Source organism: Cottoperca gobio, chromosome 3 (genome assembly GCF_900634415.1).
Source record: "Cottoperca gobio chromosome 3, fCotGob3.1, whole genome shotgun sequence".
Lineage (NCBI taxonomy): Eukaryota > Metazoa > Chordata > Actinopteri > Perciformes > Bovichtidae > Cottoperca > Cottoperca gobio.
Genome location: NC_041357.1, coordinates 2734867 through 2749278, shown reverse-complemented (window position 1 = coordinate 2749278; position 14412 = coordinate 2734867). Strand labels below are relative to the sequence as shown.

The 14412-nt window shown below is 38.7% G+C and overlaps 1 protein-coding gene across 3 annotated transcripts in view; it reads right to left on the bottom strand.

Moving 5' to 3' along the window:
• The window catches only part of dok4 (docking protein 4), a 64821-nt gene that overhangs the window by 27189 nt on the left and 23220 nt on the right, over nt 1-14412 (bottom strand). The window contains exons 1-2 of one of the 3 annotated variants that reach the window (XM_029454868.1): nt 7679-7703; nt 6813-7292 (exon numbers count right to left, since the gene is read on the bottom strand). In XM_029454868.1, coding sequence (XP_029310728.1) covers nt 6813-6878 — 66 coding nt within the window. In that variant the 5' untranslated portion in view covers nt 6879-7292; nt 7679-7703. Of the gene's footprint in view, nt 1-6812; nt 7293-7678; nt 7704-14412 lie in introns of those variants that run through there. The other 2 variants (XM_029454859.1, XM_029454850.1) reach the window with 2 other exon arrangements.

Sequence of the window (14412 nt, the reverse complement as noted above, 5' to 3'; positions counted from 1 at the left end):
GGCTGAATAGGGAAAGCTGGATGTGGCAGTGTGAGATTGGACTTCATGTACTTTAAATGTTTTTTTTCCTGCGCTCTGACTGATACAAACACTAGTTTTTGTGTGCAGTATAAAGGTATGTTAAAGATGATACCAAGTCTATATTAACTAAATGTTTGGATTTGATCATTAATGCTGAGCCTACTATTTAAGCTACACTAATCAATATTTTGATATTAAAATTGATTAAATGAATAAGCAGCTCCTCTCAGCTTTATGGAGTATTTTAGCATCTTTCAGCTCATTGTTTAGCTCCTTTGAAATTAGTTTTTTGTTCTTCAAAAGTCAGAAGAATGAAGAGACAAGCTGGTAAACATAGTGGAGTGTTTAGCAGATATATAACCAGATATATCTCTCAGGAGTTAGAGACCAAAACAGAGCTAAAAGGAGAGGGGATATTTGGTTTACATTTATCAGACCGACACACACAGCTCCAAATGAATAATTCTGCTGCTTCACGTCTGCTGGATGTAGAAATAAACAACTGAGGAGTTTGTTAATTTAACTTTATATAACTGAAACTTAGATGTATTTGTTTCTAAATAAACCGAACTGTCCTCTAACAAGTGGCCATCACAGATTCTTTTTTTTTTGCTTTGCACCATAGAAGCATACACACAGATGACATCACTGATGTAGGGATAGAGAATATAATTAGGAAATTGAATTTGAAGGACATAAAGTTGATGTATTGATGATGAATACTGATTCTGGGAACATGTGATAATCCGACCCCTGAAGATCATCATCACTGCCACAAACTGGTGCTGCGTTTGCAGACAGCTAAAGGGATTTGAATGGAAATAGTGTCCAGTGTGCGTGACTGTGAAACTCATCTCCTTTTCTTACAGATATCTGTGCTGGATAAGCAGAGATCTGAGGAGGCTGAAGTGATATATCCTGCTTGTTAACTGAGCTCTCAACTATGCATGTGTTGTCTCTCAGTTTACTCAGGCCTCAGGCAATGTCACATTTAATTCCCACTGTGAGACTCTTCCAGGACTCCAGGGCACTGAGGTAGGTGTTTCTCCCTCTATTAATCCATGTAAATAATTTACAGTTTGTTTTTGTAAACATAACATATATCTGCAGAGAGGCAAGATATAAAAAGGTATCAAACTAAAGTGTTGGAATCATAAAGTATAGCTGACCATTTTTGCTTGGTTGGTGAATGGATGCATTATTCAGGGTTCTCGCGTCTCTCCAGAATGTGCCATTACTGGAGATGATGTTCATGAACTACTTGGATGCTGGTGTTATGCATTAAGTAAAGCTCTCTCCATATTCCAATACACACCAAGGAGTGTTTATTTTACTAATCTCAAAGTTTGGAATGCATCCAACGCTTCACTTTGTGGATGCAGGACGGGAATGTATTTTACTGCGACATGCAGAATGTGTGGGGAAAACTACACAAGCATGTGTTTCCTCATGCACATAAGGCACACCCAAGCATATGGACAGATGGTACAAACACATCTCACATAAGCTTCTAGACTTGATCATTAGCAATCTTAGAGCCGTGCAATGACTGCATACTTAATAAGTGGGACAATGCTTATGGAGGGTGTGGGGTTTGAAACCGTTGAAACATGCCCAGAGGCCGATCAATATCAATCCTATCAATACAATAGTTCATTATGCTCAAAGGACTGTTGTAATTATAAAGCAGGAAATAGAAAGAGTCGTCGCGTGGAAACATTAGGGCTGCATGCAAGGTTAGTTTCTGTCAGTGTATGCTGGGATTTTGCGTGTCTGCGGCTTTTTCCTTTGGCTTCGTTGTTCCTGCTGAGGTAAATTAAGCATGACTTGGGTAGTGTATCTACCCAGCCTTGAGGGGGACCTCAGCTGTGCATGTCCTCTCTACCCTGAGGATGCAGAGACTAACTCAGATAATTCTTTTACCTCTCTTTGTATTCATGCCCTGCTCTCTACCCCCGTCTCTCGCCTGGGTTTTCTACAGCACCCTATTAACTCACTGACTGAAACTGCTCCCCCTCCAGGATATCGGGACAAATCTCAGGCTTATCAAGACTTTGTTATTGCTATCATAACTTCAATGTATCACCGATTCAAAAACAAAAGCTAGCACAACCAGAATGTTTTTTTCCATTTTAATGCTGCACTAATAAATATTGGGTAAAATGGCTATGTGTAACGGAAAGGTGTTGCTCATAGTAACAAGTCTTTACAGAGATTTTTTAGCATCTTTCAGCTCATTGTTTTGGTTTCATGGGACCACAACTTCACTGTTTTGGTTCACACTCAGTGCTCTCATTAAAGGTCTGATTGAGAACATTGGTGAGCTTATTAAATACTGTTTGATGTTCCAGAATCAAACAGTAGACAGACACAGTTAGTTAGTAGCTGTTATGTCTCGTCAGTTATGTTAACTGCACATCCGTCTCGGAGTCGTGCTTTTGAGTTCACCAATCTTGTGACAGAGTTCCTTCACAGTAGCTGGTTAACATAGTGGAGCTTAGAGCAGCTAAAGAGGCAGATATTCACCTCTGGAGTTGGTGAAGACCAAACCAATGGTAAAAAGAGAGTGGATGTCTTAAATTCATCAGTTGGAATGTACGGACTGTATATAAGCAGTGGACGTAAGTCACCATGACGTCACCCATTGGTTGGTGGACTACCAATTTTTAAAACCTTGAGTTTGGCGGTTTGGCCGTCCCCATCTTGTTGTTTTTGCAACCAGAAATGACATGAGAAGGTGGAGCAAAGCAAACAACCAAACGCTGATTCTTTTGTGTTTGTGTGTGATTGAGACCATAAACTTGTTAAATGTTTACTGAGGTAATAAATCAAGTGAAAAGTAGGGTAATTTTCTCATACACTTCTATACAACCAGACTTATTTCTGTCACCGGTGGAGTTGCCCCCTGCTAGTTATAAGAGGGCCGGAGCTTGTCAAACATGACTGATGAATGATAATGTTGCTCTGTGTCTGCTGGAAGAGTAAAGAGGCAGCGGTTGAGCATAGTTTTGTTTGCAGCTTGTTTAACTGCCCTGACCAAAGAAAAGCAATGAATGCAGCTTTAACAGTGCTAATGAACATTAGCACACACTGTATTCACGATGATGGCAGAACGGGGAAAAACAGGAAAACCTCTGTGATTCCTTACTTGGGAGCATTTGTGCATTGCTAGCCTTGTAGTAATTGAAATAAGATGCTTTTATTATGTTATATGTGTAGTGTTTGTTCACAAGTGAACACAAACAAAGTGCAATTGTTCATGGTTCATAGATGTCAGAAATTCTTGATACTCTAATATTAATAATTACAGCTACTGTAAGAGTCTTTAGCAGTTGTTTCCACTCCACTAAGTATTTACAGTGTATACCAAATTAAAGGAACACAGCAATAAGTATAGCAGGAACATGGAATCCAGTAGTTTTCAATATAACAAATAATATAAAGAGTTACTGACTTTTAATTATTATTGTAAAACCAGTAAGAAGCTTTGCATATTCAAAGCATGGCAAATGCATTTCATTGATGCAAAACTGTCTCTGTTTCACACATCACAACGTATGAGCAGACTGCGAACACAACTGGCACAGGGAGAAGATGGATTAAGAGAGCAAATGAAAAAGGGCAAAAGAGAGAGAGAGCGAAAGATGACACGGTAAGAATGTGGGGGAAGGATACAGATAATGAGGCAGAAAAGGAAGAATGAGATGTGAAGAATCAGCGCTCTGGGCAGAAAACCGCAGAGGGAGGAGAAGAAGACACAGAGCAATTAAATGACAGGGCCAGTGTGAAAACGAGGGGAAAACAAGACGGGGACAAAAAACAAAAGACTTTAGTGTTGAAAACAAAAAACGAAAAGATTCCCAGAGAATTCTCAGCTCAAATGTACGGTTAATAAGAATGAGTTTATAATATGTTCTATGAATTACATATTAAAAACAACGCTGGTGATCAATAATGCACTCATGTTCATATGTTGTCCTTATTTGTTGCACATTTCATGGACCAATCAGTTGGATTTCAGAACTCTTGAAACTCATCTAAAAGGGATTAGTGCTACCTGAGAAGGAAGATACAAATGGGGAAATGAACAAAAGCAGACGGACTCTTAGACCTGCATCCCTCAACTTCATGATGACAAAAAACAATCATCGTCAGAGCTAGACAACTTATAGAACTGTAGACAAATAGGGTTTGATTTCCTGTAGAGATTATAACTTTACCAAAACAAATGTATCATAAATTGCCACAAGTGGACAAAGATGTGTATTGTACAAGTACAAGTCCTGCATTCAAAATTGTACATAAGTAAAAGTACAAAAGTATTAGCAACAAAATATACTAAAAGTAAAAGTACTCATTCTGCACAACGCCCCATACAATACAAATCATATTATTGTAATATAATTATTGATGCATTAATGCGTCACTTTAATTTGACTATATATACTGCTGTGTAGCTTGTGAATTTCAACCGGCAAAAAATACATAATTTGTAATATTAATCTGAATCTGAATCCTCAAAGTAACTAAAGTTACCAAATAAATGTAGTGGAGTAAAATATTTGCCTCTGAATTGTAGTGGAGTAGAGGTATAAAGTAGCAGGAAATCCTCAAGTAAAGTACAAGTACCTCAAAATTGTACTTAAGTAAATGTGCTTACTGTTTACCACTATAAATATGTGCTCTACTCCATTTGTGGTCAAGTTTCATTCACAAAAATGTCAGTAAAGAGAACGTGACACTGCTGTGAGTCAAATGAAACAGTGTGTTGGAACAATCATCTAGTGAATGTTGAGATATGTTACTAGATAAGTGAAAGCTTTCAATAATGTTATTAGCACTCATCTTCTGAGGACTTTGAATATCAGTACAGAAGTTCATAGCAAACCAACATTAGTGACTGTGGCACTGGAAGAAAGAAGTCAGAGGATCCTCCTAATCCCCCAAATCCATCAGGATTCATTCTCTGGAGAAAATGAAGGTTTGTACAGAACTTCACAGCGAGGCAGCAAAGGTTGTTGAGATGTCTCACTCCGGACCAAAGTGACTGACTGAAAAACCACCATTGTCTTCACACACACACACACACACACACACACACACACACACACACACACACACACACACACACACACACACACACACACACACACACACACACACACACACACTGCAATCACCTTTGACTACCTATCCAGTGATAAGGTTTGGATCTGCCAGTAAAAGCAAGGATAAAAACACACACATATTAATTCTTCCTCTTACACACAGTTGTACACAAAGCACTTTAAGAATAAGCAGAATGGTCACTGTAGGTCAAGCACTAAAAAGCAAGAACATTATTTCCCTCAGGCCACATTAACGAGCTAAAACTTAGGGACAAGAAACTTTATTTTGGTAATATTCTGTGCTGAGTTCATGCTGGAACGGGAATGTCATCCGTCCCCTCAGAGAGCAGCGCTGTTCATTCGGCAGCGATAAGCAGAGGAGACCATTATTTGAAGTGAGCTGATGAACAGAACCTGGCTCAAATTGATTTGTGTTCGTTTCAATACTATGAGTCATGCAAAGTTGAATTCCTCTGCCTACGCCATCTGAATGTGACTCAAATTAACATTCCTAATGCAGCTCAAGCCACAGGCAGAAGTGTACGCACAACCGACAGTGTTCAATAAGAGGTCATACAAAATATACATCAGAAGGTCATTTTGCAACATACTTAGTAATGAAACCTTCGTATTCATAAGCCAACTGAAAACATATCAGCCTGCTTGCAATATGCTTAAAAGATGCAAACTTAATTAACTCCACATGGAAGGATCTTCTAAATGAAATATATGAATTAGAAAAAAATAACCATGAGAATTAAAAATCAAGTCTATATCCTGGAAGGAAGACGGGAAACATGTGTGAGCTATACAATGTGTGTGTGTGTGTGTGTGTGTGTGTGTGTGTGTGTGTGTGTGTGTGTGTGTGTGTGTGTGTGTGTGTGTCTAGGCGTAAAGAGATACTGACCAGATGTGTGATCGCTGCCATGTTGTTAATTCTTTATTGGTATAATGTATACTCTGACTTCAATTTATCAGCTATCATTCAACTATATCCTACCAACTGATATAGTATATATATGATATAATATAAGCTGTCATTTTATTTACTTTTTTCTCTCCTCTGTTTCTCTGATTCAAATTATTATTATTATAAAATATAATTCCATAGGCTCTGTAATTTTATAATTTCTTACAATGCAACATTTTTTTAAACAATATTAAACTAAATATGACTGATCTGCTGTATTAGCCTTGTTTCAAGACATCTATATCAATATCATACTTTTTATTATCAAAAACATATTTGTGTTTTTGGACAAAGAAAATCTAAATGAGTGTAATGTGTTTTTTGTTATTTAGATAACATTAACATGTGTCATCATAATGCAAGTATATACAGCTGATAAGTGGACAATGATGAATATTGTAAATATCAGTGGAGCTTGTTCTGTGCACAATGGCTGAAATATAAATACGTTATTAACGATGTTATTAGGGATTGCCTTCAACTGTTAAAACTTCATAAAGCATGACAGTTATTCAAATGAAAAGTCCTTACATGAGTTGACACATCAACGGCCTTCGTCACACTGTAGGAGTGGATACAAATCAAAGGAGTCTTTAGTAAATATCTTTCCGGATTATTCTATATGTGTTGACTTGTGTACAGCTCAGACTGTCCTTTCTTGATTGGTGTGATGAATGGAGAGACAACAGACGCTCACACAGACACACACTCACCCCCAACTTGCGGCTGCGCATGCGCACGTAGCCCTGCTTGACGATGTCGTTGAAGTTGGAGGCCATCTTCGGAGGGGGGGTAACCTGCTGGCCGTCGCTGTGGAGACCATCCAGATGTTTCTTCCCTCCCTCAGCCAGCCCTTCGCTTTCCCTTCCTACCTCTCCCAAGCTTCCAGCTTCTCTGTCCTGCGTGGCTTCCTCTCTTTCACTTTCAATCCTGTCCGTCTCTTTCAGGACTTAGTGTGCTTCCTCCCTCTAACACTTCCTGTTTCTATCTATCCTCGACTCCGTCTCTCCTCTTTCATGGAGCTCTTCACATCTTCCCCACCCTCCCTTTTCTCCTGCTTCTGTTTCCCTTGTGTTCACCTCTGTTGGAGTTTTTCTTCTCCTCCTTTGCCTCTTGCTTGTTTTTCCTCCTCTCCGTCCTTTTTTCATTCACTCTTCACCAGATGGGTCTTCCCTCAACTCCCTCTTTGGCATCTATAAGAAATGTACAGACAAAGAGATAGAGAGAAAGAGAGAGAGGCAGAAATGGATATATACTGTATATATATATTATTCATTGAAGGGTGAGGAGCACAACATTATCGTCCATTATTCATGCTGGTGGCACACGCACTAACTATTATTTCGGGCAAGTATTTGGGATTGCTTGTGACATGTCACTGTGCTGTAATGTACAGTTTACTGTATGTCTAGTTATTTTTCTTTGTCCTGAATTGAAGTAAATGAGCAGATGTAAGAGCTTGTGTCTGTGGCATAAAGCTGTAATGCTCTACCAAGGAGGCAGCGTCAATTAGAAAGTGCTGTATCCAGGAAATAAAACTGCATGGGGTTTGATCTGTTCTCTAATACGAGCTGCTTACCCGACACTGTGTTTCCTGCTTCCATCTAGTTTCATTTCCATTTCAAACACTCTGATCTCTTCATCCTTTCCTCAGAAGGTATTGTGTTGTAATGTCGCTGTAGATACAAGGTTAAAGTATTAACACCTTTGTGAGAACATGGATTTGGCGCTCATTCTGTTCCTCATTCGTTAAAGCTGCACCTTTTTGTATGTTAACAATCACTGTGTGATGTGAGGTGTCACTCAAAACTCTGCCGATCCCTCAGCTTTCTGCAGCCTTTCATCTCATTTTAGCGCGGATAAACCCACTGCAAACAGGCGGTAAAGCTGCAGGCCGTAAAACAAAAACAATGAACTGAAAGACCCCAAACCACTTGGTAGAGTTGGGCACCAAAGTCTGTTCTACCGAATACCAATTCACGTTAAATAAATCGCTGCCCAATTTGGGTAGCTGAGAGTGCATCTGGGTATGACAGTATGAGCCACTTGTGTGCACGGCAGAAAAGAAAGAGCGAGACTACGTCAGCTTGTACAAGAGAGTGGCAAGTTAAAAGCTCTTTTCTTTTACTTGACGCAGACAATGCACGCTGCAATATTTGTAATGCAAAATGAAAAACTGTGCTTCCTCAGACAGACTGACACACAGGAGGTTGTAGGGATAGGTTTGGGAAGGAAGAGGGAGGTCGGGAGGGGTTATATTTTGTGTTGTGTGTAAAATTTTCTAAATAAATAATGTTGACATTTAAAATTTGTGATTTTTGAAAGTTTGGATTTTGAAATTACATGTTTGTTATTACTGAGAAAGCACAAAAACGTACCGCTCAGAACCGGTACCGGTTGTACACCTAAACCATTAAAGGATCGGATCACATTTGATCAAATCTGGTTTACATGACATGTTAACTCAGGGGTCGGCAACCTTCACTATCTAAAGAGCCGTTTTGTCTCTTCCACCAAATAAGATTTGTCTGGAGCCACAAAACATATTAGATAACACAGCTTATAGCTTTATATATAGTTATACTATATTTGTTGCATTTATGAAATTACAGAATGACAATAAAAGAAACTGTTGAGATCTTATTGCTATTTTTATCTGTTTTAACAAAGCAAAACAGCAAACTCTTGTGAAGAGGAGGAAAACATACAGTGGCATGTTTAGACAGACTTTGAAAGACATTAACAGAACTATGCAGTCTATTTCAGTGCTGTCCATATGTGTTAAATCAAATCAAATGAATATAATATAAAAGTACCGGTACACAAAACAATAAATAAAATCTAAAAATGAAATGAATAAAAACAGAATCCCACTTAAAATAAAGAAAACGTATAGCTGCAGCCTAATATCTTAAAACGAGTAAACATAAAACAATCGGCCAGTTTGTATTTAATTATGTCTGTTCGTGTGTTTTCATCCACATGGTGGTGGTGATCATTTCTTTGGCTTTTAAATCATTCACAACAGCCTCACAAATGTCCCACAACATGTCTTTCAACATCACATTTTCTGTTTGCTCATTTCTCTCCACATATGGAGCACGCAGGTGAGCCAGCATTGTTGACAGGGAAAGCAAACGTATCTGTCCGCACAATTAAACAATTTTCCAAAACTTATCTGCTTTTGGTTTTATCCATGGCATACCGGGTTAGGCGGGGGTCTGCAACTCAAGAGGAGCCCCCTGCAGGGGAAGGCGCCGCGCCCGTAGACGCAGTAGAATGTGACGCATTCTTTAGTGAACAAAATGTTTGAAAATATATTTTATTTCAGCGTCACAATATCACCTGGAACTCCAAGATAAGAGGAGTTCCCTTTGAAGGATCGTCCACTGTGCAACAACACATACATGTTCCATGTTTGTTTTGTCAAAGCTACAGGGAGCCACTACAGAGAGGTTAAAGAGCCGCATGTGGCTCCTGAGCCGCGGGTTGCAGACCCCTGTGTTAACCCGACACTAGTGATGTTGATATGAGATTTTGATATAACGATTATTGTCAAAGGAATTACTACAGTTTCACATTTTCACAATTATTCATGAGGAAAGATAAATTATATCCCTGCAAGAATCCGAAAGTAAACAGTAACATGTTCTGAACTAATCCTGGCCAAGTTTGAACTGTAGATATGTAAAGTAGGGATGTCTCGAGATAAAACCTATTTTCTCGAAAACACAAAGATATTCACTTTAACATGATATAAAACAGAAAAGGAGGAACTCTCCATATTTGTGAGGCTGAAAACTGACATTTTCTGCTATTTGTCTGCAAGATAATCACTTTAACGTTGATTGATAATCAAATTGTTGGCGATTATCTTTTCTGTTGTCTGTCTGTTGACTTATCGATTATACAACAAATTGTTGCAGATCTAATGCAAATGGGAAACAGGTCATATCTGCACTCTGAAACTCTGTAGCAATGAGTGTTATGGTGGTCCCCTCTTTTATGGAGGCAAGAGCTCTTATATCATCAGTTAAACATAATTATGTATTAATATATGTAGGAACATCTGCTTTGATTTTGGACGAGATGGACCAAAACAGAGTTTATCAAACAGTCCAAGTTCATCACAGTCACAGTATCAAAGTCCCCAGTATACGAGAAATACACTACAGTACAGCAGACACCTACACACACACACACACACACACACATTTCCCCACGAGAGAGCGAGGACACTTGCCGTCTTCATTGACTCACTTGCGGTAATGAAACTGATATACAAGAGGTGACGTGACTTATACAGCCATTTATGCATCCTGTTCATGCAGATGAACATGTGCAACCAAATGTGTATGTGTGTGTGTGTGTGTGTGTGTGTGTGTGGGGGTGGAGTGTGTGTTTGCCATCAAGCTAGGAGCAGTGGGGCAGACATTCCCCAAAGGGCTCAGTGGTAAATCTCCCTGACAACAGTGGAACAGAGACATTAAACTTTAACAAGGGGATCATTAATACACACACACACACACACACACACACACACACACACACACACACACACACACACACACACATACACGCACACACACACGCGCACACACACGCACAAGGCTGGCGAGACAGGAGAGGCTTATCATTATGGAAATGTTGGTTTAGCTAAGTGGCTCAGGCACAAAAGACTATTAAACATTAAACAAACACACAGAATCAGACTAAATGGAAGAGCACACAATCATGCAAATGCACACACAGATGTCAATGACTAGAACAAACATTTATATAAATGTGTAAATACAACAATATTCTGTTTGTCGTGATGGAGGTTTTTCAAATGTTCTATTATGGATGCAGTGTGATCATGGTGTACATGAATTACATAAAACTTTAATTAACAGCACAGACTTGTATTTGCTCCAATCACTGAACTCATTCTATTGTATATTATACTAACTATTTGTGACCAGCCTTTAATTCCTTTCACACAAAACTCATTCTCAGAAAAGGGAAATACTATAGAATTGTTTATTCACACCAGTAGGCCGATGAATACAGTAACAAGAGTTAACAACGCTTGTTTTACAGCATATCCACACAACATCTCTCTCTATCCTCTTACGACACACAAAAGGAAAAGGTGTGAAAACTAAACGGCCAAAGATTCGGACATTTTTTATTTTGGAGCCAGCAAGGTAACGAAAACAAGCGTACCCAACAACACTTGGGGAGAAGACAAAGGGTTTACCTGCCAGTTAAAGTGCGGCAGACTGTGATGAATACACTTCAGATGACAAATTTCCCATCTTGAATAATTCTTTATGGAAAAAGGTTTCCCAAAGAATGGACACATATTCTGACTTTATGCTCGCTTGAAACGAGGGAGACACACACACCGTCTCTCCGGCTCTCCGGTGCGATCTGGGCAGCTTAGCACCAGCTCAAGCGGGTTGCCGGAAACACGGCGGGCTATATAAACTATAACATTTAGACTATAAAAATGTGACCCGCCATCTGCTTGAGGCTGCGTTTATTTGTCAAAACATGCGACCACACCGGGCGAGTTAAAGGGACTCAGCTTTTAATTGAGGTTTGACAGTAAGTCATTACTACAATCATTTGTGGAGATTAGCATGTTGTCTCTGGTTGGCCTCACTCTTACTTTCTCATAGAGTACCACCAGGTAGAAAGGACTAAGGATTTTGGGAAAATTTGAATTGTGATTTTAAAGGTATTATATCTAACATTTCCGGTATGGTATACTACATATACTGTACTACAATACAAACAAATGTATAAAGTACACTACATTCAGTATTCCAATAAAATATAACTGACATTCGAAGGTGGCCTTATATTTAAGTCTGGTCTGACATCCATCCATCCATCGTCTACCGCTTATCCGGAGTCGGGTCGCGGGGGCAGCAGCTCCAGTAAGGAACCCCAAACTTCCCATCCTCCAGCTCCGACTGGGGGATCCCGAGGCGTTCCCAGTGAGGAGATATAATCTCTCCACCGAGTCCTGGGTCTTCCCCGGGGTCTCCTCCCAGCTGGACGTGCCTGGAACACCTCCCTGGGGAGGCGCCCAGGTGGCATCCTTACTAGATGCCCGAACCACCAGACAGTCTGGTCTGACAAGCGTCTTTGACTTTCTAGAAATACAAATCTAATGTATTATTATTATTATTATTATTATTATTATTATTATTATTATTATTATTATTATTATTATTATTATTATTATTATTATTTTTATTTTTATTAATAATGTTTTGCTATTTTGACAACAGCTCTGCATTGTTGAGGTGCGCTGCGAAGGCTGACCAGCTGGATGAGCTACTCCACAGCAACAAATCACAAAGGTCCTGATTTGGAGCTTCTATGGTGATGAGTTTAAAACAATAATATGATGTGCAAAACGGTTTAACTGGTAAATTCTGAGTACTGTTCACTATCAGCTGTCTGTCATTCAACAACCAGCAATCTATCTGCCAGTGGTGGAAAGTAACTAAGTACATTTATGTAAATACTGTACTTATATTTCTACTCCAATGCATTTATTTTACTTTTTACTTCCTTACATTTATCTGATAACTTTAGTTAAACAACAAGTAATGTACAATGTGATATATAAATGCACATTACATTATAAAGTAATTCAAATCAGCTCTACGGTTAACAACTAAAAGATTAAAGTGATGAACACATTAATGCATCAACAATTATTATACAATATATAATACTCATTATTTTGCATAATTCATTCATAATTCATTTACTTTCCCTGCTAGCTGCTAACCAGGACTCAGAGTCAGTAAGACAATACCAGGATGCAATTAGCAAGATTGTTTAAGTAGAGAGAGTAACCGCGAGAAACCGTCACGTTGTCTATCTTCTGTGAACATCGTAATAGTATAGAGACGTCTTTCTTCTTTCTCAGATAAACCATCCTTTGTTGAGTGTACAATACAAAGTATTTATTCTGCCATGTAAAGAGCTTATTCACCAGAAAACAGCAAAGAGTTTAATTTCATGGAGTGTCTGACTCACAGATTTTATGGTCATTAACTACAGCTTAGTGAAGAAATCTGTCTGTTAAATAGTCACAGTCGCCGACTAAACCTTTCACCTCTAACAGTTTAAGAATCATTTCATTTAAATCACGGATCTTGTGATTTGAAAACTGCGCTCATTTAAATCCCCATTTTTATATCAACACATCTTTCAGTCTTCCGGTACTGATGACTGCGACACTATGGTGGAGAAGCCTTGTTCTTCCACACAACACAGAAGTGAGGCTTTGAAGGAACACTGAAGCATGAGAAAGGTGACGCTCCTGACATGGGTGCTTGATTTTGTACCATTGTGATTATGAGCTTATGAAACCAGACCACTGCATTTCATATTATTTTTTTAAGTATTCCTGTTTCAGGTCATGTGTCCCATACAGAACTCAATGATCCACTGACTGTGCTATGATAACTCAGGTTTGATGATATGCTGTTAAATCCACTGAAACGTAGCCAATGAACTTCAGTATCAGCATAAAAGAGCCATAATGACTGAGCTTGGATAAGCACCATCATGAGGCCTGAATGCATTTAGTGGCCTTCTCCCTAAAAACTCCTTTCCATATGCACACATATGTCACTAGATATACAATATTTGACCACATTACTGTTAGAAATATGTGGAAGTCTAAGGCTGTCAATATTAAAAAGTCATCAGATTAAATTGATATTTTTAGTTTGAGTTTTTTTTATTTCACCAGGATAATCCACCAAATATTAATGCTACTTTCAAGGGAGACCTGTATTAGACCTATATTAAATGAAAACATTTAACTTAACTCAACACAAATTATAAAACAAAAAGAGGCAGTATATCCTGTTTATAAAATGTTAATTTTAACTCAGTAATTATGTATTTTCAAACGTTTTGCAATCAAATGTTCTAATATATAATGTAAACATATAATGTCAGATTTAGATACAAGATTCAAGATCTAATTCATCACAAGGGCACAAAATCAATTCACTGATTCACCCTCATTGATCCTGATCCCTGTGTGTGTGTGTGTGTGTGTGTGTGTGTGTGTGTGTGTGTGTGTGTGTGTGTGTGTGTGTGTGTGTGTGTGTGTGTGTGTGTGTGTTTGTGCTGACACTGAATCAATGAAGTGTTCACAGTCTGTTCCCTGACAAGCCAGCAGCCCTCACAACAACACACATCCAGCTCCAACTCTTCTCATCCACACTGACAAAAGTGTTTGTATATCAATGTCAAACGAACTATGATTCATTGGTATAATGAGTGTGAACA